This window comes from Carassius auratus, chromosome 1 (genome assembly GCF_003368295.1).
Source record: "Carassius auratus strain Wakin chromosome 1, ASM336829v1, whole genome shotgun sequence".
Lineage (NCBI taxonomy): Eukaryota > Metazoa > Chordata > Actinopteri > Cypriniformes > Cyprinidae > Carassius > Carassius auratus.
In genome coordinates, this window is record NC_039243.1 from 32,057,770 (window position 1) to 32,085,757 (window position 27,988).

The 27,988-nt window shown below is 36.1% G+C and overlaps 1 protein-coding gene across 10 annotated transcripts in view; it reads right to left on the minus strand.

The window, feature by feature from the left end:
- Positions 1 to 27,988, minus strand: part of LOC113107804 (lipopolysaccharide-responsive and beige-like anchor protein) — a 158,216-nt gene that overhangs the window by 80,113 nt on the left and 50,115 nt on the right. For 9 of the 10 annotated variants that reach the window (XM_026270548.1, XM_026270538.1, XM_026270578.1 and 6 more), the window contains exons 22-33: positions 22,137 to 23,219; positions 21,886 to 22,061; positions 20,946 to 21,099; positions 19,815 to 19,995; positions 18,493 to 18,614; positions 18,041 to 18,148; positions 17,655 to 17,796; positions 17,211 to 17,541; positions 11,485 to 11,660; positions 7,878 to 7,956; positions 7,589 to 7,722; positions 6,903 to 6,964 (exon numbers count right to left, since the gene is read on the minus strand). In XM_026270548.1, the coding sequence (XP_026126333.1) occupies positions 6,903 to 6,964; positions 7,589 to 7,722; positions 7,878 to 7,956; positions 11,485 to 11,660; positions 17,211 to 17,541; positions 17,655 to 17,796; positions 18,041 to 18,148; positions 18,493 to 18,614; positions 19,815 to 19,995; positions 20,946 to 21,099; positions 21,886 to 22,061; positions 22,137 to 23,219 (2,748 nt within the window). The remainder of the gene's footprint in view (positions 1 to 6,902; positions 6,965 to 7,588; positions 7,723 to 7,877; positions 7,957 to 11,484; positions 11,661 to 17,210; positions 17,542 to 17,654; positions 17,797 to 18,040; positions 18,149 to 18,492; positions 18,615 to 19,814; positions 19,996 to 20,945; positions 21,100 to 21,885; positions 22,062 to 22,136; positions 23,220 to 27,988) is intronic. The other variant, XM_026270606.1, reaches the window with a different exon arrangement.

Here is a 27,988-nt window from a genome sequence, read left to right on the forward strand (position 1 = left end):
AAGAAATTTGAGATTCAAAAACTTAATTCAACAAAGTATTTCAACCTAAATAATACTTAACGTTCCAAAAAAAAAAACCGATAAAACAAGCTTTTTACACCTTATTTTATTACGTTGTTAGATCATCTGCACATAACAGTGAACTCATTTTAAAATATAACCAGCAGTAAAATCCTTTTCTCTTTTTTTCCAGAAAACAGTTTTTGAAATTAATTATAATATTCCTGATTATTTTGAATTATTTATATTTTTTGAATTATTTAAATATATATTTTATTATATTAATCTTGATTGTTTTTATTATTTTGTATTCATTTAAAAAGTTATTTTAAATTTAATTATCTTTATTATTAATTAAATAATTTAATTATTATATTAATCTTGATTATTTTTTTGTTATTTCATGATCATTATTTAAATACATAATTATTATTGATTATTTTATTATTATTGTTTATTTTAATTATTTTAATAAAGGCTTTCAATATGGTTGTATGTCGAGGTGCTTAAACTTCAGGTCCACTTCAGTCAGGTCCAGACAGTTTAATTCACTGATGTGACAAGCCGAATGCTCTACAAGACCAATGTGTGTTCTCAGATGTTATCTCTAACAGGACAAACACACAATCCCATACAGCCAGTCTCCTGTGTTTCTGTAAGGACACTCCACACAAGCACACTTTACAAGTATTTACTCTGACTACATTTTACAACCATAGAGGACTGCAGTTAAATACAGCGATGTGATTAGAAGCTTCCTCAAAAGTTGGGTTTTTGGCTATTGCTACAAATATACCCCAGAGACTTGTGCTCCAGGGTCACAAATGTAAATAGTGACACAAAAAAATGCATGTTAGGAAAGATAGAAAGAGGTTCTTTAACAGTTAAAGAAAAAGACATAGCACTTCTCTTGGCATCTTTAAAAAAAACAATTTGCCTCAATAATATGTCTCTTTCCCAGCCATCGATATTGCAGTCAGAGAGTGAATTAAAAGTCACTCAAGTCGTAAGCTTTGAGCTCCGCATGGAGACCCTAGTGGGTTGTTTTTTGGGGTGAAGGAGGGAGGTAAGACGAGACGTGGCTTGGGTCTGCGCCTCAACCTTGCGTGTGTGTGTTATGCCTCTCAGCGGGGTTCAACCACATTCCTCTTCACTTCTGTGACGTTTAAGGAGCATACAAAGTTAAAAATGGCAGGACTACATGAGACAAAATGATCCACAATGAACTTTAAGCGGCAATGTCCCCAAAAAGCCATTTAACCAACGCTTGGTGCTTTTGTCAGTGTGGGCAGGTGCCAAATCCTGCTGGAGAATGAAATCAGCATCTTCAAAAAGTCTTGGTTGGTTTCAGTTATTACAAAAGTCCTTACAGCCTACAAACCCACAAATACACCGAACAAACAAATACATTTAGTAAACAATGATAAAATTGTTTTGTTTTGCCAAACAATTACATTTTATTTTGTACGGAAAGCACATACACTCTTTCTCCCTCACAAACGCTCACACACACGTAAACACACACACACAGACACATGTTGTTTGCTCTGCCCTGACGATTTTATTATTAATATAGTTTCACAACTTAAAAGCGACATGATATTGCTCACTAGCAAGGAAATAATAGTGCTGTTCTTGAAGCAGATAAACTTGCAGTTGGCTATTATTAGAGACGCAGCTACCGAAAAACACTATCGAGAGACGCTCAAACTCAGGTAATTCACACAGGCTTAATCTCTCTCTTGGTCTAATAAGTGCATTATTAACTGCATTAGTCTGCTATCTATAGCTAGGTCTAAAATGACATCTTGAAATTAGCAACAGAGGCATAGGATGAGATGTGTAAGAAATGAATCCTACACACAAGAGCATTTTAAGGACAAAAACCTGACAAAGATGTGGTAATCGTAGTAAACGCGAAATAATTTACTCCAGTCCGTTGAATTACTAGAAAATAATGCACATCAATAATGCATTATATTCTAATAACTCAACGGCCCGTTGTCAATTATCCTTAGTAGAGAATGCTTACAGGTGCTAATAATTAACTCTGAACCCTCACAGGATTAAGAAGCATTTCAGTTTAATGACACTCGTAAAGTTAGAGGAAAAGCTAACTATTACTACTATTACTTAAGAACTATTTTAATATTTTACCACACGTGCTTATATCAATAAAAAAATATTATAAAAATCGATTCCTCAAAAGAGAGTTTAAATGGTTTAAAGACTGATATGTGAAGGCCATGAATTTGGTCCAGCATTTTTTGCACATAAAATCACGAAAACGTATATTATTCAAGCTGTGAATTTGTCTAAACCTTCATTTTTGGTGTGATTCTATCACAGGATTTTATTGTTAACACATATAACAAGTATATATATTATTAATCATGATTTTATACACATAAATATATAAATTCGTTTTTTTTTTTTTTTTCAGTTTAACACGTTACAAATACGTAACACCGGAGTGGAGCTAGGGTTGGTTTTTAGGCCATGTGCAGATAAAAACTAATTTTCCTGTCAGCCGATATACTGTGCTCGTAGCATGTGCTATTCAATTGCATGCACAAATACAGTGGCGTGTACAGTATACAATTTCATATCAAAGTGCAAAGGAAACTACAAGCATGCAGTTTCATAGTTATGTTGACAGTTAAGTCATGAAGTTACCAAAAAGGCAACTGAAGCTGCCTTAAAACTGTGCATGCATGCATTTGTTATGCATGAGTCCCATTTAAAAACATTTCTCTGAAATGCAGAGACTTCAAGATCTAAAGTGGCTCAGAAAAGTAAAGAGTTGTGTGAAAATATGACGCGTGTCAGATCAGTGTCACGTTCAGCTATTAGCGGAAGCTATTAAAGCAGACAAAATAACCCAATAACCCAGCTGTTAAAATATTCAAATTGATATCTCTCAACTATACTGTAATGCTGAATGGCTATAATCAATGGTTAAATATTAGAGGGGAAAAAAACTATACTCTCCTTGATAAAAAAAGATGCTAGTAAACAAGTACTTTAAAAATACAGTCTTTATGATGTTTCTACATTCATTCTGAAAAATTGAGTGTGAAATTATTGCAACACTAGATACTTTCGCATGCATTTTTATAAAAAATAACAAAGCACTGGAAAAATGTAATAAAAATTGAAAACAAAGATATAATAAAAGTCGCATGTGTCTAACATAGCTCTATACAACGATCAATAAAACACATATAAGTGAAAAGTAATAAACCACAATAGGCTTATAGAAGATGATGAAAATTGATCCTGAAGGGATTCATTTCAGAGAGATGCAATAAAACTGCAGTTAAGACTCGCTGTCTAACAGCAGAGCAGCCCTCTTGATCCCGAGTGATTACAAACTAGTCTATGACCCTAACCTTTGACCTCCAGCCACAAACCTATTTCATCTTGTACCATAGATATTAATTAGGAAATTGTGCCGACGGTACCATATCCACCTGACTTCTATTTTGGGATGAGAAGGAAATCCAAGCAAAAGAAACTGAATCCATCAGCATTCTCCATTTCTTAAGGCCAATTCTGTCAGCAAATACACGGCTTCACTTCCTGTCTACGACAACAGCACTTCCTGTGCAGGGAAGTCCTGATTAACCACAGGACCAATGGGAGACTCTAAAGTTCTCCCAGACATCCCTCTGTTTCCCAAATGTGACCCTGGACCACAAAACCAGTCTGAAGTGTCAATTTTTCGAAATTTATTTGGCCGAGATACAACTATTTGCAAAAAAATCTAAATATTAAGAAAATCGCCTTTAAAGTTGTTCAAATTAAGTTCTTAGCAATGCATATTAACAATCAAAAATTTAATTTTTATATTTTTACAGTAGGGAATTTACAAAATATGTTCATGGAACATGATCTTTACTTAATATCCTAATGATTTTTGGCATAAAAGAAAAATCTATAATTTTGACCCATACTATGTTTTTGTTTTTTTCTATTAGTACAAATATACCCCCGAGACTCAAGACTGCTTTTGTGCTCCAGGGTCACAAATAAGAAAAAATCTTCCACAATCATAAAACAAAATTAACCCCCTGTGTAATATAACCGGGGGTAAACTGGGCTCAAGACCTCATTTGAGCTTCTTCACCTTTTCCACGGTTTCTCCCCACACAATAAAATTACATTTGCATCAGCTCTAAGAGAATTTAGTCGGCATGATTTATTGAAGTAATCAGCAGCAACACATCGTTTTCGTTGCAGCGCAGGGTTTGCAATGCACCGCACCGTTTGAGCCAGAGGCTTTCTTTCAGTGGAGACGGGCCGAAGCCAAATTCTCCTCTTTGATTAGATTAGCATTACACAACAGCGTGACAGAGATGACAAATAGGTGCATTAGAGTGTGTCGTTTATTCCCTCTTTTCTAGATGCTTGGGTTCACAGAGGGACCCCCACATCACACCTCACTTCTGAGATTTAACCCCTTACTAGTAACCCCCCTTTTTTGGCATGGAGACCGAAATTACATACCCAAAATAAAAAGGTTTCTGCTCATGATTCTTTCTGACTAGATACATAATCAACCTTTGTTCACAAAGCTGACACTTTAAAGTTTACTGTTCAGGAATCAGAATCACTCAGGACTGTTATGATAATAGAGATATATAAGCTCAAACATAAAAACAAAATAAAAATATTAAAAACATATGTTTTAAATGTATTTAAAAAAATGTTGATGTAGGAAATGAGTTTGAAAACACAGTGTAGCTAAGGCCACAAGTCTTCCAAGACTTCATAAAAAATTTCATAATCGAATCTGTAAAACTGTGAATTTTATGAAATATTTTCTAAGGCCATGTCATGTGTGTTTTTAGAGAAGGCTAATCAGATTGATTTATGGCCCTTGTCATCTCTGTAAGATCTCACATGTAAACACTGATGTGTGTTTTATATGTGTTTGGCTGTGAAAACTGCCCGTTTCATGATTGTATTGTTCTCACCAAACGAGTCTTTCACACCTCCGCCAGGTATGACACATTATCCGCATTATTCTTTTATCATTATTCTTTTGTTTTTATTCCACCTTTATTAGCCTTGATTGTGGTTTTTCAGGCTTTACAAAGCAACAAAGCAGCGATCTCACTTCAGTCTCTCTTTGCATTTAGCCCTTATTTATCAAAAGTCTTACTATAAAAATACAACAAAACATTTTCTTACGACCTAACGTGAATTATTGAGACAAAAATGCATTATGAAGAAGAAAAGCACCTGCTATTAGTAGCATTGGTGCTAACGTTAGCATCAAGCTACATCTGACAATTTATGAAATTATTAGTACACTTTTACTCAAAACTCACTTTAAACCCCGATCGAGTGTTTATAATAACTTCCTTTAGCGATCAGGGGTGGAATTTGGTCGTTTACTGTTGTAAAAATATGTTATTTGTAGCCTTTTTCATCGCTGCACAAGTTAGCATTTCCGATGTACATTTTCGATTTTTTTTATAAAAACGCCCCAGATCTCAAGAAATTCTCATACCAAGCTTTACTATCATAATCGCGGGTTTATTATTCGGATATTTTGTGTGTACAGAGGTGTTTCAGTGTTGTTTTGGCCAGATAACTACCAGGAAGTGTGCAGGAAGCATGTGACACGATGGGGCGGTGTCCAGATATGAAACTCTAAGATGGACGTTTGAAAGACCCAATCAGAGTCTGAGTCACACACGGCACGAGCTGTGACTACTGCACGCACACAGAGATCGCTGGGAGAGGCTGTTTATCATCTGATCGCGTAAATCCGTGGAAAATGAATAGAAATGACGATTCTGTCTGAAGAAATATGAAGTAAACATCAGTAAATATATCCATATATCTCCGCAGATATGCATCTTTTGTCTATAAATCCTTATTGACGCTGTTCAGTGAGTCTATGTGAACACAAATAAACCGCTCTTGACGTGATTGAATATGAGTGAGTTGTGAATTTCTATTCAAAATGTGGCATAATACGGATTTATTATTTTGCACTCCTGACATAAATCACTAAATATCTGTCACTGCAACAATGTTTTATCAAAATATTGGTCAAATATCGAAGCTTGAGTCTTTAAACTTTCCATTGATGCACAGTTTGTCCAGATGAAGTAAGACAGTGATGTTTAATGTGCTGTGAAAGTGAAACAATAATAAACTGGGGCCGTCAGCGATGTTTGCACGCAAAGGGGTTAAATTATTTTTATACATAAAAAAAAAAAAAAATAAAAAAAAAAAAAATTATATATATATATATATATATATATATATATATATATATATATATATATATATATATATATATATATATATATATATATATATATATATATATATATATATAGTACAATTGATATATAGATTTTTACATTACTTAAAAAAAAAAAAAAAACGGTATTCACATTTATTATGAATAGATTTTCAAAGTAAGGATGTCTTTGAATGTCTCCAAAGGGAGGACTGGTCAGATTTAGATCACTTCTGGGGACAATATCTTTCCCTTACTATAGTAAAGAACACACACACACACACACACACACACACACACACAGCTCTGTTACTCCATCTTCCCTGCGTTAAATACTCTCTGTAAAACCCAGTGGGGAAGCCGATCGATCACAAAATGCTATCAGTGTTGTATTATCCTCTGTGACTTGGTATATGACCAAGACCGTTACATTGGGTCAAGACCCCTGACCCTTGAACTCATATCAACAGCATTAAAAAGGGTTCCCTGGCCATTTTTCTGGACCTCTGTCTATACTCAGAGCTTAGTGAGACAGGAATCAGGCTGGCAGTGTGAAGATAACACTGCAACAACGGATGTATTAACAGTAAAGAAGAGAAGGGGAAAGAATAAGTGGAGGAGGGATGAAGGAATATCTTACCTGAGAACACAGCAGCATGACCAGTTCAACCACAGAACTGCTGGACTTCAGACACACAAGACCTGCAGAGAAAAACAAGACTGCATTTCAGTATCAATGCATGAAAACATTTAACCCTTACTGATGATTTTAACCCTAACAAATCTATTATTATTGAAAACAATTCTTCAGGGTCTGTCTGTTTTGCTGGCACACTCTTATTTGTGAGTGGTCTGATTCTGCACCAGCTTGAGAGGTCAGAGAGTATTGATGACCTTCATGATGCTACTGTAAACTAATGCATGTTTGAGCCGTGTATTACATCAGACTAAATAAGCTGAGCATATGCTCTATTGATCTAAAACACAGCTTTAAAGAAGCTGCTAGGGAACTAAATGAGCAGAACGCATGCTAGAGATTTAACATGAAAGCTAAAGGTGAGAACACAGGAGGAAGTGTTTGTTTTAAGTGGCTCTAACAATCTGCGTTTCATTTCTCTTGTTGGCAGTGGACAGGTCAAACACTCTGTTGACCTCTGACCTTAAAAACACTGATATAATCACAGAGTTAAAAGATACATCCAGTCAGAATTTGGTTAGATGGGGTGTGAGTGATGAGATGTAGTAATGTAAACCTCACTGCAGGCCTATAGTGTGACTGCATTAGTGTGGATTATTCCACAAATATCAGTAATAAGAGTAGCTTACTGGTGCCCTCGATGAGCAGCTCCTGTCCGTGACTGCCCAGAAGTGTCCGAGAGAGAAACGGTGCGAAATCCACAAAAATCTCTCGGAGTAAAGGAGCTGCCTTCTCCAGAGCATGTTCCAACCGCTCCGAGATACTGAAAACACACACCGACACACTATTGCACAGACTGACTTTAAAACAACAGATCATTAAATCAAAACATGCATTAAAAAAATGCATTCTGGAAAATATCTCTAAAGCTATATCTTGCTTATAATATGGCGTGAGACTCGAGTTTAAAGCGGAGACCTCATGTTGGGGGCGGAGCTCTGGGTCACTGGGGATAAAGCAGGGACAGATGGCAGATTGGAGCTGGTGGAGGTTCCTCCTGCAGAGAAAACAACCAGTAAACAACTCATTACACAAATACATGCACGCCAGACAAAACAGATGCATTAAGCTAAAACAAGCACATGTTCCGTGAATAAACCTTCACTAATTCAGCAGATTAGAGCTGGGAGGTACAACTGTAAATCATTTTACTATAATGCTACTGTATAATGTGATATAACAAAAATCAAAACAATTATGTGAATAAATAAAGTTTGTAAATATGTGTACTGCATTAAATACTAATCAATATTGATATTGTTTATTTAAAAAAAATTATTAATTCGATTAAAACACACACTGTAGCCAACTGCAGTAGATTAACAATATTTAATGCAAGGAAATACTTGCCAAAATAATCAATGTACAGTTTTTAATCGCACATGAGAAGTATATTTAATCACTGATTTATTAGCATCATTTAACAATATACAATAATCCATATAATATAACCCATATTCACTGCTGTTCAAAAGTTTGAGGTCAGTGATTAATACTTTTATTTAGCAAGGATATATTAAACTGATCAAAAATACAATTTATAATCTTACAAAAAATATATATTTTAAATAAATGCTGTTTTTTTTTACATACTATTCAAAGAATCCTGAAAAAAAAAAGATATTCCACAAAAATATTAAACAGCTCAACTGTATTCAACATCAATGTTTATTTTTCATTTTAAATCATATTTGAATAGATTATATTATAACAATTATTTAATAATAATGTTCATAATATTACTGTTTTACTGTACGTACATTTTTATTTATTTATTTTTTATTTGTTTATTTTACTCATTCATTTTTGGTCAAATAAATACAACTTTGGTGAGAATAAGAGACTTAAAAACATTTTAAAAAAAATAATAATAATAAATCTTACCAACCCCCAAACTTTGAAATGGTAGAATATTTTTACCATAATATTACCATTAATTACATTACAATTTTACTAAAAGATAAAACCATTTACCCATGTGAAAATGCAAATTAATCACTGAATCAGAATCTGAATCATGAACTGATCACCTTACACAGACAATCTGAAGTTATGAACACTTCAGAACACTTATGCTACCTATGTTTAAGCAGAGACTCTATTAATCATCGCTTCACTCGCCAAACGAGAAAGGATCGTTAAATTTGTATAATGACACTTAAAAGCATTCAAATAAATCACTATATTTACAAAGTTCCTTAATGTTATGTTATATAGTCAGTGAAGTCATTGTGAATGTTTTGACACTATCCATAATATTCAACACTTCAAACAACCTCGTAAAGTTCACCCTTTTCTTCTGCTGTCTACAACACTTTCATATAAAGGACAATATAAACAGCTGAAGCTCAGACACCATATAAAAGGAGCTATAAAAAAAAGCTAAAGGGAACTCAAAACTATCCCTTCATGCACCAAGGATCAGGTGTGCAAGCACATGTTGGTTTCACAATAAAATAAATAAAGCTCATAGACGCAATGATTTTTAGACTGAGGTGATTATGTTGGGTACATTTCAAATGCAGCCCCTAATCATCACACAAACTCACTATACAGGCGCTTCTCAATGAAAGAGAATGTAGAGGAAAAGTTCATTTCAGTAATTCAACTCAAGTTGTGATACTCGTTTATAAAATAAATTCAATACACACAGACTGAAGTAGTTTAAGTCTTTGGTTCTTTTAATTGTGATGATTTTGGCTCACATTTAACAAAAACCCACCAAATCACTAACTCAACAAAAAACAAACCAATACTAAAAAAAAACATTTTTAGTGAACTGTTGGCCTATTGGAAAGTATGTTCATGTACTGTACATGTACTCAATACTTGGTAGGGACTCCTTTTGCTTTAATTACTGCCTCAGTTCAGCGTGGCATGGAGGTGATCAGTTTGTGGCTCTGCTGAGGTGGTCTGGAAGCCCAGGTTTCTTTGACTGTGGCCTTCAGCTCATCTTCATTGTTTGGTCTCTTGTTTCTCATCTTCCTCTTGACAATAGCCCATTGATTCTCTCTGGTGTTCAGGTCTGGTGACCAACACCATGGTCATTTAACCAACTTTTGGTGCTTCTGGCAGTGTGGGAAGGTGTCAAATCCTGCTGGAGAATGAAATCAGCATCTTCAAAAGCTGGTCAGCAGAAGGAAGCATGAAGTGCTTCAAGATTTCTTGGTAAACGCGTGCACTGACTTTGGTTTTCAAAAAACACAATGGACCAACAGCAGCAGATGACATTGAACACCAAATCATCACAGACTGTGGAAACTTAACACTGGACTTCAAGCAACTTGGGCTATGAGCTTATCCACCCTTCCTCCAGACTCTTGGAACTTGGTTTCCAAATAAAAAACAAAACTTGCTCTCATCTGAAAACAGAACTTTGGACCAATGGCAACACTCCAGTTCTTCTTCTCCTTAGCCCAGGGAAGACGTCTCTGATGTTGTTTGTGGATCAGGAGTAGCTTAACAAGAGGAATATGACAACTGTAGCAAAATCTCTTGACACTTCTGTATATTGATGCCTTGACCCCAGCCTCAGTCCATTCCTTGTGAAGTTCACTCAAATTCTTGAATCCAGTTTGCTTGACAATCCTCATAAGGCTGCGGTTCTCTCCGTTTGTCGTGCATGTTTTTCTTCCACCCTTTTTTTCTTCCACTCAACTTTCTGTTAACATGCTTGGATACAGCACTCTGTGAACAGCCAGCTTCTTTTGCAATGAATGTTTGTGGCTTAACGTCCTTGTGAAGGGTCTCAACGACTGTCTGAGACCATTTTGAAGGCTCAGGAGACTTTTTTAGGTGTTTTGATTTGATAAGCTGATTGGCATGTCACCATATCCTAATTTGTTGAGATGTGAATTGGTGGGTTTTGTTAAATGTCAAAATCCACACAATTAAAAGAACCAAGGACTTAAACCACTTTAGTCTGTGTGCACTGAATTTATTTAATACACAGGTTTCATAAGGATTAACTTTACCTCAACATTCTTATTGATTGAGAAGCACCTGTATGTGTGATGGCATTTTCAAAAACTTTAGTCCTTGAAAGTACAGCCAAAACTATAAACACAGTACCAATTGGTTGATATTAAAATGTTATCATATCTCTGATATCTCAGTATTAATACTAAACTGAATGTGAAAACTTAAACATTAACTGATGAAATGAAACTTGATCTGCAAATAATTGATTAATATACATTAATATACACACACACACACACACACACACACACACACATATATATATATTAAATGTCAATTTTTTAAAATTGAGATTCATACATAATCTGAAAGCTTTGATTTGGAATCCTTTAAAGTTGTCCAAATTAAGTTATGCATATTACAAATCAAAAATTAAGTTTTGATATGTTTACAGTAGAGAATTTACAAAATATCTTCATGAAATGCTATTGCTACAAATATCCTCCAGAGACTTGAGACTGGTTTTGTGTTGCAGTGACACATATCTATCTTTGTAATTTGGCAAGGTGTAGTTATTGACATGGTTTTTAATGAAGACCCTCACCTGGGGCGGACTCTGTGCCCTGAACAGCTTCTCCCGCAGACACCACTGCCACGCTGTTGTCTGCAGATTCAGCTGAGGATGCAGCAGTGGCTGATGGGATGGATGCACCGGTGGAGACTGTACTCATTCCTGGTGAGGGAACCCCACCCATTTTCTTGGGTGCCACAACAACACTCCTGAAAAAGAATGACAAATACAATATTTTATCAATTATTTTTGTTGCAGGTTGAATGGTGTACTTCTAAAAGAGGTTTATGCTTGCATTAGATTTTCAACCGTAACTCTAAGCCTTTTTAATGTATTTTCTAATTGAGGGAAAGCAGACTCTGATGCTCTGATAAATACACAGAGCTAGAGAATCAAGTACTCAGTCAAAAAACCATTAGCTCTGGTTCCATCGACAGCCCTTAAACGATCAGACTTTGATGTCAGCTAAATATACTTCACATAATGTGATTAAGCATAAAAAGCCACCCAGTTCACATAACACAAGAAACCCATTTGCAGTGTTAGTGTAATTAGAGCACTGTTTCCCTGACACAAAATATTCCATAATGGCAGAATCAATCTTCTGACCAATCAATGGCCTCCCAGCTCCTGCCACTCAGAGCTCGAACTTGTGTTTGATTAAAGCTGGCGATGTCTTGTAGTCTAGATGCTACAGTGTGTCTCTGTACAGCGTCATGTCGTGTGATTATCTGATAAACAAGCCATTTTGCAGCAAGTTAAATATTAAAGGACTGAAAATGTCTCAAAACTTGAGGGTTGTTAACGTTTGGACAGACTTAGCTGAATGCATGTTTCTCATGATATGATCTGGCAATTTTTTTTTGATGGTTCTTCATGAATCTTCTCTACAAGGACAGTTTGTAATTATCACAAAAGGGCAAAAATCTAAGTATTAAATGTAGACCACGAAAGAAAAAAAAAAAAAAAAAGGTTTGATTCCAGTGACACCACTGAAATCAAAACGTCATAGGCTCTTGCTTGAGTTGTGCATAAAAGTCCATGTAAAGCAATATTTAATGTGTTCTGAGTTTGTAACAACACAGAAAAATGTGTTATTAACCACCTGGTCAAATTTGAATGATAAAAAAGGCCAAGTAAATAAAATAAGTTATCCTGAAAAAAACAAGCAGTATTCTCTGCTCTCAAATGCTGGGGGCGTGTCCTCTGTGCTGAAGCCACGCCCACTCACGGGAAAGCTGCCTTCTCTCTCAACTCAAATACTGCTACAACCTGAATAGATGCTCTATTTAAATAAGGAGACCGAGTGGTTTTGTAAATTATCGCAACCAGGTAATATAAATTTACAGTATATGACGAATATGACGAATATAACTCGACAATTAACTCTTCTTGATCTGACATTAGAAGACTAGAACACTAGAAAGGACTTGTATGGACCAAAGTTTCGAAGAAGATATTTTGGTGATGGGATGGTGAATAAATTTGTTGTTTTCCATACAACTGGGAAAAATGTCTATTTTTGTAATATGGATATTTTGAAGTATGGATAGTATACATGATATAATGTAATAACAAAAACAATCAAGTCTAAATATCAAAAGTTTTCATAGGCAGTAATGGAATAATTTTTGGAAACCATTCATAAAGTGCAGGTTTTCTCTCCACCAATGATTTTAGCCATGAACATTTTCCATTTACTGCATCATGCTCCTCATTGTGCAGTGCAAAAAATATATATACTGTATTGGCAGAATCCTTATTTAGGTGTGTAATTGCAATTGTTTTTACATGTTTATTGTTTTATGAAGACAAGTAGTTAAATATATTAAAAGGATATCTAGGCTAAAAGATTTTTAATTTGTATGTCACATGTAAAACTGTGTTATAACCCCATTTTATTTATAGGTGAGTGTACTAATTTTTGACTACCTAAAATATTTTTAAAAAAGGAAATAAAGAAATAAAACGGCATTAAAGAAAAGAATGCATGTTGAAGTAAACCAAAAGGGAAACATATTAAACACACAGCGAGTAACAATTGTAACAATCATGATGTTTGAAAGATAAAGACATCATCAGGCTTTCATAATGATCACGGGTCTCTTCTGCATTCTGCGTGGTCTAGAGGTAAAAATGGAAATGGTTCATTTCAGCTGAAAGCCATGAGAGGCCTTTGGTGTTGAGTTTATCAGTGCTGACAGAGGAAAGTAATGCTACGCAGTCACCAGCTCCTCTCCAGAACACATCCACAGAGACACTACAGCATCAGATAAGAGCAGTCTATAACAAACGTCCCACTGGAAGCTGCCTAGCACCAAAGGCAGAAGAATGAGAGTCTTCTCACAACATGTCTAGTGTCTCCTTAACTTGAAAATATCCAGTGCAAAAAAAAAAAACTAAAGGAATTTGAAAGCTGGAAGTCATGACATCATCATTTGCTGAACAACAGTTGCGCTGTTCCAAAAACTCTATTAGAGCGCATTTCTGTTCTCTGTCAAGTGCTTGTTTACCGCTGACCAATGGTGGGATGGTGGGGGTGGACGGCACAGGTTTTAAATTATTCAGCACACCATTAGCCACACTTAGCCCCAACACAAAACCACTGTCCATTAATCAGAGCTGCCAGGTGTATATCACCAGACGAGTTTGGATTCCAGACGAATGATTAACAATTATGAATTATTTAACAGTTTTAACCAACACTCCCAGAGACGACATGTAAACAGCATGTTTCCCGTAATCTGCACAGATGTGAGAACCTGATCTTACTGGACGTGGATCGACATTTTCAACAAACAAGGGTTTCTTTACATAGAAATGCTGCTTTAAATTAGTCTTGTTGTTTGTAGATTTCAAACTGTGCCATTTGTTTTATTTATTTAAATACATTTAACAGCCAAGTAAAGTAAAATACATTTTTAAAAATGTTTCCCTTAGTGTCTTCTATTGAGGTAAGGGTACAAACATAAAACCAGAAATATAAGTTCATGTCAGAGTCGAAAACAGTCAAGGCTTCTAAATTTAGTTTATATTCCATCATGACATATTCATTCATATTGTCTGTCCATTTTGCTTAAACTGAAACGGCAAACAAACTAATAAAATAACATTTTAGTTGCTAATGTCAAATGTGGTGGAAATCTTGCATAGTATGATTGGGACATTTTAATTTTAAATTAATTTATTTTTGCTTGTCATACTATCAAAAGTAAGTTTTTAATTAAAACCGTCTCTTTCATCTCAGTTTCCTAGCTGAAGATATTAAAGAACCTGTCAAGAACACCAGAAATGTTGTTATCTCAGTGCCATCCTATCCCTTCTCCAGCCATATTTATTTACTCACATGCATGTAATTTTTGTCCAACAAGTCATCATAACACCATTCACTGGGTCTGGATCCTATCAGCAAATATGTGCAGACTTCATGTCAAAACAAGAGTGGGGTAAGAAAGACGTATGTTGAAATCAGGATGCTGTTGATAGAAAATAAATTTCACATCTGCTTTACCCTTGACCCCAGATCTGTTTTTTCCTCTATATATAACACTCGTAAATCCCCTGGGATTCAATCACTGCACCCTGGGTGTTCCACCATACACTATGTTAGAAAGCATGCATGCTTCAGAATAACTCTAGAGATGCTCTGTGTACAGAGTATAAATGCAGCAGCATTTTTTTTCACACCTTGGTCTGAAAAGATAAATCGCATGCGAAAAAAAGACCACATTTTTGTGCCAAACATTTGTGTTGGTATAAACAGGCCTTAAGGAAAGCTCAGTGTGGGACCAAGTCCGGCAGGAGAGAGCTGCAATGACTGCTGGGAGCTTTGCGGGAGCCAACATAATCCCTGTCCTGATACCAGCAGCGCTGTGATACCTGACAGAGCATTCCTCAGATAAAACACAAGACCAGATCAGAGGGATGTCTCACAGATGCCCAGAAGACATTGAAAGGAGAAGAGATGTGAGAGAGCAGGAGGTAAACAGAAAGAAGATGGCATGACATACTGCTTTCAACTGCTAACACAAATGCAAAATCTCTTTTTTCTAAACCCTCTCTTGGTTATGTCAGACTTATGCACAGAAAATGCAGCAAATAAAAACCAGACAGTGCAGACGTCAGCCAACACATAGCAATGGATCTTGTTTCCCAGCGCACCCCACCCTCTCCACGGATCAGCAGTTACACTACACAGCAATGCAAAGGAATAAAAAACATCACAAGAGACACAAAAAAATATATATTTTAGAATTGGTGAACATGCAAACTGACATCTGTCACTTATGTACACAAAATCTATTATTTATGGTATTTTTTTTATTTTAAAATCTATTGACTGGGGTCAGTAAGATGCTTATGTTCAGCTAGAATTCATTAAATTGTTTAAAAGTTACAGTAAATGTACAATGTTATGAAAGATTCCTATTTTAAATAAATGCTGTTCTTTTGAACTATCAAAGAATCATTTTGAGATGGCTGAATAAATAATATTTCCATTGATGTCTGGTTTGTTAGGAGGACAATATTTGGCTGAGATGCAACTATTTGAAAACCTGGAATCTGAGGGAGCCAAAAAAAATCTAAATATTGAGAAAATCGCCTTTAGAGTTGTCCAAATGAATTCTTAGCAATGCATATTATGAATCAAAAATTAAGTTTTGATTTATTTATGGTAGGAAATTAGCAAAACATCTTCATGGAACATGATCTTTACTTAATACCCTAATGATTTTTGGCATAAGAGAAAAATCGATAATTTTGACCCATACAATGTATTTTTAGCTATTGCTACAAATATACCCCAGAGACTCAAGACTGCTTTTGTGCTACAGGGCTACAATTTAAAAAACAAAACTTAGAAAGAAAATGCAAGTGTATCAGTTTATTGGATCCATGCATTATGTCTTAAAGTGACAGCAGCCTAATACTCCTGCTGCTGCCATTAATGTGAACCAAACAACAACAGAAAACAGAAAATAACACTGCTTTTGACTGAATATCTTTTCTAAATTTAAGTATTATTTAAGTATTAATTTAATTTAAGTATTAATCTATACATTAATTTACATGGGCTATGAAGTGTTATTTTACATTTGATTAACATTTCTATTGTATTTTATTACTGACGGTTTGCTTGTCTTTGGGTCACATGGGTCAAAAACAACAGCTTTTAATTTATTTTTAACAAGAACTGTTTTATTTTTATTTATTATTCTTTTAACTCTTGTATTTACTTTTATTTATTTATTTTATTATTATTTTTGTTTATTTTTTTATTTTTTTAATATATTTTTATTTTAAATTTTTTGAGCAGCAGGCCTGACCAGCACACAAAATCTTTAGTGTTTTGCCAAATCACTGTATATGAGACAAATAGCAGTAGAATTGCATTGTTCTTTTATTTTTCCTTATAATAACCATTTCTGCTCTAACACACAAACACACAAACCAGCAAACAAAGACACATATCCACTGGTGGAGGAATGGACAAGTGTATGTGTATGTGTCTCGTTGTGTCCCGTTTTGATAGGCTCTGTTTTTGTAAGGCTGTTTATTTGTGTGACAGAAGAAGTCAGCTGCTCTCTGGGGTGTTCATCATAAAATGCAAACAGACTCATACTCAAAGAGAAAACGTGTTGTTTTTTACATGATCTGTGAACAAGAGGTATAAAAAATCTTTGCACCTCTAGCAAAGCACTTACATCTGTGTGCACGGATTGGCCAGTGAACTATAAATATTCTGATTGTCCACTCACCTGTCAAAGGAGTGAAACTGGACTGACTGGTCACGGGAAGCATCGCCCACTGCACCCAGAAACCCGGGCGGTATAAGGCTAGGGTCCACCATAAGGTCATCAGAGCGAGCACCAACAAGACTTCTCAGAATATCCTTGACATTTTTGCCTTTGCTGTCTCTCTCAGCGACCTCTTGACCTCTCCTGACTTCAGAGGACAGTGTAGACAGGGCTTCAGATACAGCATCCGGGCCGGTTCGAGTCTCGTTTTCACTGTGTATGGTTTTCGCATCCTCAATACTAGATTCTCGATGATGAGACAAACTGTTCTCAAGATCAGACTGAGCACTCTCTGCAAAAAAAAAAAAAACACACAACAGTGTAATACTTGAAAACCTGAATGCATTTGTATCTGGTGTGTGGGTTCAGATTGCAGCAGTGATGTGTGTGGGTTCAGGCGGTCACCTGTGCTCCTGACAGACTGCGAGCGCTGGACGTGTCTTTTGTCATTGTGTGGCTCAAGGATGTCTCGATATTTGGATACCATGAGTACAGAGATGAAGTAGACCACTGCCAGGGCCAGGAACTGAGCCTGTTTACTGTCCTCCTAAAGCACAGCACACAACCAGTATTGTAAAAAAAAAATTGACATAGTAATGTTCAAAGGTTTCAGAAAGAAATTAATATGAATGCATTGAAGGATGCATTAAATTTATCAAAAATAATTTCAAATGAATGCATACTTCTGTTTGATTGCACAATAGAAACTAAAGGAGCCATTAGCTGAATGAGTGGCACATCAGAGCCAGCGAGGGAAGTGTTAGAGTTAGTGTTAGTGTGGTTAGACTCACTATGTCTCTGAACACTACAGCACGGAGACGATTGATGTCCATGTCCTGCAGAAGCCGGTCTAAATCTCTGATAGGAGACATCCCTCCTGTCACAATGTCCACAGGACTCTGCAACACACAGTTCACACAGTCTCAGAACCAAATCTCACATTTAGTAAATAAAAACAAAAACAACAACAACAAAAACTAGGGAGGCTATAGTTTGCTGTTCCACATTTAGACATCGCTGAGGCAGAGAGGCACTAATGCAACAGTTTTCATTCTAAATAATAGTGTGGAGTGTAAGTTACACGACACATTAAGGAAGAAATGGGGTTTATTTTTTATTGGAACTGTAAGAATCAAACCACGGGCCATTGAGCAAAAGGATTCTATTTAAAATTACCATCTGGAAAGTAGAGAGAGAGAGAGAGAGAGAGAGAGGGGTGTCCTTGGCAAGATGATGAACTTGCCTGTCCTGGTATAGACTTGGCGGCTCCCAGAAGGCTTTGCTGTCCACGGCTGCTCTCTGCACCAGACAAACCCAAAGTGTGCTGCTGACATTCAAGACAGTTTCTCACAGCCATCGCACACACTGAGGAGAGAGAGAGCATGTAAGAGAGGGACAGACAGAGAGAGAGAGAGAGCTAGAAACACTCAGAAGAAGGCAACGTCACAGAGATGAAAGGGAACAAGAACGAAAAGATATATAGACTAAAGGAAACATGAGATAAGGTCGTTGCATGACAATGAAAAAGGGTTTAAAATACAATTTTAAGAGTGAAACCTTTGAAAACTGAAGCCATACGTAGACTTTATGGAAGTTTATGTGCATTTCTTAGGTGTTAGTGTTTTGTGTGTTGCAGTGTTGTCTCAAGGGTGTCTTGGGTAGTTTCTAAGACATTGCATTGTGGTTGAAAGGTGGCTGCTTACTGCTAAAAAATAAAAGCCCACCCCTCTGTGATATCTCTATGATGTTTTTAGGTTCAGTCCCTCCTTCAGTGTGTAAGTCTAAGAAATGTTTTAATGTGCACCTGACAGATTGTCGTAAATCTAGTCATTTAAAAGCACATCTCGAAAAGCAGCGATAAAGTTTAATACAGTTCTGTTCAAAAGTTTGGGTCAGTATGATACATATTTATTTTTATATATGCATAAGTTTATAAAAAGTCACAGTAAAAATTGTATAATGATGGAAAAAATTATATTTGAAATAAAATACAATTTAATAATGTAATCACAATTTCCACCAAAATGCTGAAAGATATTAAAATAGAAAACATTTATTTTAATCTCTAAAAATATTTCAGTAAATTGCCCAAAGCTTTTAAACTAATGCTAATATTTTGTATAAATAGACTAAAAGTCGACTGGCCTGGTTTGCACCACTGTGGTGCAGAAAAATCCTCTTACTGCATTTCATTTGATGTACTGTGTGCTATATGTGTGTGTTTGTTTTAAAGAGTTTGAACTGCACAATAATGTGTGTTTGACCGTGCATGGGTATGTCTCTATCCAACCGTCTATCGTCTCATACCTTGACAACTGACAAAAGTACACTCCTAAACGCTCGGATTAAAAGTATTATTCCAACACGGGAACCCACCAGCTTTTTCCATTAGGCTTTCTAGTCATTTGAGCGAAAGACAGAAAGAGAGCTGTAGAAGCAGAACCTTGTTTTTTTTTTAAAGATGGAGGACTAACTATCTAACAGAGAATGAGTAGGATGGCAAAAAGAGATGAGGCACTGATTCAGGGATATACACACACTACAATAAACAAAAGAGAGATGTACCCAGACGCAGGCATTGTCTTAGGATTCCTCCAGAAGACATGTTCTTCTCGGCTTCAATTTCAGTGAAGCTGAGTGAACTGGCGAAGATCAGCACGTCCACGAGATTGATCAGCCTCTGCATGAACATCAGTGACGCCTCCACAGACAAACCCTGAGACGACTCGATGTTCTCCAGCTCATGCTGCAAGACAGTGCCATCATCATCATCATCATCATCATCATTACTGTAACTACAGCCTTCATAATCAGCAGCATCTTCACTCAAATCTTCTTAATGCACTGATGGTCACCTTTATCATCACCCTTACTTTTCATTACCATGGCTTTTGTGCTCAAGTTACTCAAAATCATTAAAGAAAGAATATAAACGATGATCGTTAAGACTCTTTAAGATTAAACACCATGAGTTTAGGGTTCACTCAGACTTGATTGATCCCTTATGTGAAAGCAATGGAAAACCATCAAGAGTCTTGTAAAAATCTTTTGTTGTTTTTTTTTTAAGACATGAAACTGAAACCTATTTTACTTTTGTACTGTGACCTCTTCAATGAAACAGGAAATTCGATGAGAAACAAATATGCTGGGTATAGATTTATCCATTAGAAATAGAGTCGCTCCATACAAGAATGACAGCTTTCACAAGTTAGAGTAAGTTATTCCATTTTTATAAAAATTGCAATGTTTATTTGTATGTTGTTGTTGTTTCACATTAATGCATTATTTTATACGCTTCCGATAATACACAATAAAACAATAAAAAAAGACTTGATTTTTGAAAGCTTCATGCATAATCAAATTAATAAATAACTTAAACTAATAACTAATAACATGTATTATTGACAAGAACACTGCTGAAATCTGTTGATGTCTACTAGTAAACTCTGCCTAACTTATATGTCCAACCAACAGCTGAGTAAGGGTGGATTAATTCAATTAATCTAGCAGTTTTTTGTCAGGAGTAGCACAAGTGGATGGAATAAGTCAGAGAGAGAACAGGTGCTTCCATTTCTGTCAGTAACTTAAGGTTTTGAGCCATCCTGATGCATCCCATGTAGACAGCATTGCTGCTTGTAATGGGTTCTTTTGGTTTTTGATGTATGGTGAAGATCGCACACACACACACATACTAACCGTAGAAGAGGTGGCTGCAGACAGCAGAGGAAGGATTCCTCCACAGGACATGATGAGGTTGTCCACCACCTGAGAGACTAGATGGACTGTGTTGTGCACAAACATCACGTTCTCACTGCTGTTCACAAAGTCCATAACTGTCTTAGTGGAGTGACTGCGGGGAGAAGTGAGGAAAAGAAATGATGAAATGTAATGCAACATGACCGAGAACTGTCCGTGAGGTAATCAACATTCTTGTATTTTACTTTATTATAGTCTGTAAGGCTGGGTAAAACATAGATATCTCGATTTTATGAAATTATATCGATTCATAAATCCCAAGAATCGATTAGTGTAGCCTGTCAGATAATGAATGTATGATAATGAATAATGAATGTAGCACACCTCTCATCCAAAAAATTGCAACAAGTTTTATTTGTTACTTTTGATATGATACAAAGTATCAGATTTCAAATTCTGTCAAATTCTGACATAGAGATGTGACATATTCATAACATGTATATTTTATTACTGTTCTTCAATATTTAATTTATGTTAAAATAAATCAGTTAAGATTTTGTGACAAACACCATTTACATGTTTGTGTTTCAAAAAAATGTATTGGAGTATGAATATAATTGTGTCATTTAAAGTAAGAGTTAGTATTGCAACTTCAATATTAAAAAAACTCTGAGTGCATTTTAAGTGTTTGTATACAAATCAGAAAATTATTGACTCAAGTATGTTGATCTGCCGATTAGCCAAAAATATTTCTACTTATCTCCTAAGGGATAATTTCACAGAACAACAATGTCCATTTTGTAAAACATGCACTGTATGAAGTTCTAATGAACAAATTCACAGGACCATCTCAAACCTGATGCTAATTTTTTGGTGATTTTTACAAAAAGAACATATAGAGGTACTTTATCCCTTGTTTGGTTCTCTGTGCTTCTCTCACCTTCTCCACATCTGCACATCGGTCTCGATGGAGAACAATAAGTCGGTCAAAAGACGCTGGTGCATATGAGACCACTTGAACTCTGGGATACGGAACATGGTGGAGCGGGCCGAAGACGAGCCCTCATTGCCCTGAGCTGAGGGACTTGAGGCAGCCGGCTGATTTGGGCTCAGGTTCTGCAAAAGAGGCATTTGTTATTCTAATATTTATAAAGTCAAAGTGAAGTTTTCAATTTTCAAATTCACACTTACTGTTGTCGAGGCGTCCTTCAGCTCCAGTCTCTCTGTGTCCGAGGCCACACTTGACACATCCAGTCTAGCTATTTTAATCTCTTTGGTTTGAGTTGCTAAGGTCTCTGCTTTCTTCAGAGTGTCTTGGTTATTTCCTGGATCCTGCGAGATGCTTTCAGTGCTAGGGCTAGCTGAAGACGCGGTCGTCTCTGTGTGAAGCTTGGGCTCATCGGTGGAGGTGCTTTGGTTTAAATCCACCTCCTCCATAGCAGCTGATGCATCCTCGGTTTCCTCTACTTTCTCATTTTGCAGTGGCTTCACATCTTTATCGGTTTCTAGATTCTTTTCTTTCTCTTTTCCATCATCTTCCTTTACAGAACCATTGTCGTCAGTCTCTCCGGCTGTGGCTGAAACAAAAGAAGACTCTTCTGTGCTGTCATCGCTGGTCTTTACGAAGTTGCTGACTGAGGAAACATCGGTGCTATCTTCATTCGTGACAGAGCCCAAAGTTGTGCTGGTCTCTTGATGAGGAGAAGCATCAGAGGTTTCTTCCACTTTGGCTTCAAGAGACGAATCTCCAGCAGTGCTTGTTTTACCATCATCTTCATCTGACATCTTCACAGCTTCAGTCTGAGTACTGTCTGAATCAGCTCTACCTTCAGTCATCGTGATGTCAGCCTCAACTCTTTCCAGCTCTCCATCAATGTTAGCCTCCAAAGTTTTCACTTCATTATCCTTTCCTGCTTCTTTCGTAGTGTCTTGTCCACCTTCATCACCTTTCTGTGGAGAAGCAGCAACGCTGTCCGTCATTCTCTCTTCTTCATCTCTTGCCAGAATGTTGGACATTATGACCGGGATCTGGGTCCTCGTTTCCTCACTGTCTCCAGGCTGATCGGTGACCTTCTCCTCCACACGTAGCTCAATTACAGTAGATGGTGCTTTCTCCTCTGTATTCAGCTCACCATTGGCTGAGGCGAGGAGTTGAGCATCATGACTGGTGCCAGATATTGTTCTGATTCTGCTTTCAGATCCTCCCTCAGAACCCATCCGCTGGTACTCAACGAACATGTGGGCCAGACTCTCTTTGTGTTCCTCATAGGTGACCTGATGAGACAGACAGTAAGAGTGTTCAAAACAACACAACAGACAGAAAGTCAAACACACCACTGGGGAAGCGAGAAACAAGCTTCCACACCAATCCCAGCATCTGCATTTAGGCACGAAAGCCTTATTATATGTAATTAATTGGCCGTTATTGTTCTAAATTAGCCTCCTACAAGCCTGGCCATTAATCTTCTGTGTGGTCTGATGGGTAATCCATGGCTGTTTGCTTGTTTTCTTTCTCTCCTGACTCTCTTCTTTGGAATAGGCAAGACTAAAAGACATTTAGCTGTTAAATCAAAACGGTGTATTTTCAGAAAAACACTGCCCTCTTTTGTGATTGGGTAGCAAATGGAGCAAAGGAGATATATGGATAAAGCCACTCAAAATTTTCAATGAATGTCCAAACACATCTGGAGGGCAAGCGAGGCATTTCAGGATTTGTGAAAAATTTTCAGTTTCAATCTGGTCTAATTTATTCCGGTCTGCTCTCTAGATGTGGTGCATGGAAAAACCTAAAATCTTAGAATACAGTGCAGGTTTCATCACAATGAGCATTGCATCACCAGGGTGTATGGTTGCCTAATTATACAACTTAATGCACGTCCATTTTTCACATTACCTTTAAGAAAAATATTAATAATTGACTGTATTTTAAAAAACTACAATATATGCATTGGGTATATCAAAATTTGAACTTCACCTTAATATGAGAATTGTACTAAATGAAAAATCCCTGATTCAAAGGAAGATTCATCGAGCATCAGACTGCAAGCTCAGCAACAGACAGAAACCATTAAATCACTGATCTTAGATCAGCAGGGAGCAGTTAGCCACAGACACTCACAGTAGAGCTGGTAGGGAACCTCATTAAGATCAATACATAGTGAGTAACCGCAAAATAGGAAATAGGGACCCTACGAATGCTCTAATTGGATTAGCTAAATGTGATTCCATTCCTGTAAAAATCAATGTGGTCAGCAGACTGAAACCCTTCTCTTCTCTGCTAGTATAAACAGCTGTTTGCATGAGTGTGGAGTAAAGGTACACAGAGAGAGACTCAGGAGAGACAGAAGGTGAATAAAATATCTGAACATCACATTAAAAGCAGCGAAAAAACATGAGAAGCAAAACTGCGTAGTGTGCCACGTTCTGAATAAAAGTGGTGCACTTCGTCTTGATCCAGAGACTTTTTTAATTTTGTTTACTTTTCCACTCATTAGGTTTATTCTTAAAATGAAACTATAACAAAGTTACTATACAATAAAACTGAGATGAAAGAGATCACCACCAAAAGAGATCATTTCTGTAAAAGGTTGCTCATTTCAAACTTTGCTTTTGTGATGGTGTAATAAGCTTGCAGAATGAATGGCAAGAAAGTAAATGGTTTATCAATGTCAATTTAAACAGTCAATGACATCAATGTTTTAAAGCCGACCAATGGGTTTCTTCAATACAAACTGGCTACATACTGGATCCCATTGTCTTTGAAATCCACAGTATCGCTGTTGTCAAGCACGTTCTTAGATGGACAGGTCATTCCTTACAACATCTCCATTAGACTCAAAGCTCAGAAGCATCTTTGTTTTTAAATCTGTTTTCTTGTTGGGTAACTAACAAGATATTAATGTTAAGAAGGTCCAAAAATAAACTCTTAATAATGTGAGCAGACAATGTAGAAGACACTATGTTTTATGTCCAAACAGAACTTTCATATGATATTACATTATATCCTTCAAGCTCTATTACCCTTTAACACATGCATTAAAAGTAGTTAATTAAAGGGGTCATATGATGCGATTACAATTTTTCCTTTCTCTTTGGAGTGTTACAAGCTCTTGGTGCATGAAGAAGATCTGTAGAAGATCTGTAAAGTTGTTATAAAGGTTAAGTGTTGTCACTTTTGCAGGAAGATGTTCCTTACAGTGGAGTACAGTGAGGTCTGACTATGAAAGCATGAAGGTCTTTCACAAGGTGATCACTCCCAGCTAAAATTAAAATTGCAAATTTCTGTTCTAAAATAATGTATTTAAGAAATATTTCATATCTATATTCTAACAATACATTTACTCAGACAGTGTGAGCTGGAAAAACAACTGAATAGTGAAAAAAAATGTCTAAATGTATGTGTGCCTAGAGCATGTATTTATTTACCAGGGGGTTCCCAAAAGGATGGTTAGATTTATGAGGGCTTGTTCTTATGATTGTAAAGGCCATTTGAGATTAATATTAAATGTGCACATAAATGGAGATTTGGAGACCTTATATTACAACCTAAAAAACATACATAGCATTCACATATACTGTGCATCTCTAAGATGCAAACATACATCTTTCAATTCCACACACAATGCTTCTCTCTCTCCCACTCTCTCTCTCTCTGTCTCTCTCTCTCTCACACACACACACACACACACACACACAGCTGTGTTGAAAAGGGAAAGCTACAGTGACAAACAGCTCTCCTACTCCAGAGTTGGCAGGAAATCTATCACGCTGGACAATAAAATTGCAATTGAGTTTTTTGTGCATTTTCTTTCCCTCAGTAGATGCATGCATCTCTGTGCTGCTGTAGCTTTCCCGTTCATACGCACAACCCCCTTTTCTGTTTTTAGATCCCAGCAGTGACGCTGTAAACAGAACACGACCTTCCCTGCATTAATCTTGTGCAATTATAGCACAAAAAAGCTATTACAGGCTTGACCCATAGGAAGGGGAATGATCAATTTGTGTGCACTTGCTCGGCAGTGAGCTACTTAAGGAACTCAAGCACACTCAAATATAACACGTCTGCGTGAAAAAGAGTGAAAGCAAAGCATGCTGCAATAGTTTAAAGCTGCTCAGTCCAACCCGAGATTGTGTTTTCATTTATTGTGATTTCTTTTTTTTAAGTATGTCTTTAGTAAATGAACCCGTTTGTTTCATTTTTAGGAGTTTTTCAGAGAGAGTAGTGTTTTGAGGGTTGTAATATTCTAAACATATAACCAATTTATTATTTACAATGCAACCTGTTTGTAAAATACACATTGTTCATGAAATGTAATTGAATATACACGCCACGTGTGTGTGTGTGTGTGTGTGTGTTTCTTTCTCATATTTAAAGTATAACTGTGTAATTTGTCTGTACAAAAATCTAAATTATAGATTAATATGAAGAGACAACTCTCTTAATTGTAAAAAGAAAAACTTTTTACAATTAAGGGCCAAAATCAAAACGTGATTGAGTAAATGTTGCATAACATCCAACTATATTATATAAAAATGTATATATTTTGAAATAAAATTCACTTATATTTTAAATATTCTCACTGCTTAAATAAAAATAAAAAAAATGTTCTGACAAAAATTATCATTTGATGCATCAGTGGCCAGGTGTGTATTTTTTTTATATATATTTTTTTTTACAAGATCAAGCCAAATCAAAGCTATTTTGATTCAGAGGCCCTGGTTTGTGCATCTCTGAGTAGTGGTTAAAGTTGCATAATTGACTCTGTGGTGCTATCAAGACATTTCAAGATGTTTGTTTGAGTATCCTGATCAGCCTGACAGACAGCAGCAGCATTGGCTTATTCAGTGGCATAGGTCTGTGGAAGCTGTTAGACCAACCAATGGGAAACATGTTTGAAAAAAATCATTATTTTTTCTAAAAATTCAATTTGGTTATGCTAGTATTAGAAACAACCCACTTGAAGTCAATCTCAAGCTGTATTAGTTTGCACATGCTGATGAAAGAGCACACTGAGCACTACATCTCATAGCACAGCTGCGCCCCCAAGTGGCCAAAGACAAGAACTCAAGCAGAGTGGAGCGATGCCAGAAGAGCCAGAGTCTGACACCAAATGACTTCACTACTCTTGAAACCACGTCCATATCACAGTATCAACAGAGCATCTCAAAATAGAAATCTCTGAAGCTAGAAAGCTCAGAAAACTGAGAGCCCTCAAATGCATTAAAGAGGTAATGCAGAGTGCAAATAAAAGTATGAACAGAGGGTTTGGTAGTGAAGGGAAATACAGATTATAATCTGAGGAGTTTAGTTGATTATGGAGCGTAACATAACAGTCATGTTTCTGCAGTGAGAAGCCCGTAGATTCTAAGAGTGCAAACAGTGCTGAAGAAAGGAAGAGAGATACAGTGATGGACGGAGACACTAGAGAGAGAAAAATAGAAGAATACTTGCACATCAGTGGACTTGTTTTTTTTTTTTTTTTAGGCAAAGTCATATTTTTTTCCTATTTAATGTCTGCACATATAGATTATGTGCAACCAACACTAATATCTACTTTTATATTAAAATATTTTTGTTATATTACATAGCATACTATTTTACACTATTCACCAAATATTAAAGCACCAAACATCAGAATTATTTCTGAAATGTATCTGTGTAGTGGCTGCTAAAAACAGGGAATAAATGACATTTTAAAATATATTAAAATAGACAACATTTCTTTAAAATTGTAATAAATACTTCACAATATGACTCCCCCCCCCCCCCTGATTAAAGTTTACTTAAAAAAAATGCAGCCTGGGTGAGCAAAAGAGACTTTCTGCAAAAACATAAAAAAGTAGTGCATATGAAATTTGAAAAAAAAAAAAATATATATATATATATATATATGGTTGTTTTCCTGTAGTGTGTCAGTAGGAACTATCAGTTTACATTTCCAAACATGATTTTTGGCATTTATTGTAATAATCCGGTTAGATTTATATATATATATATATATATATATATATATATATATATATATATATATATATATATATAT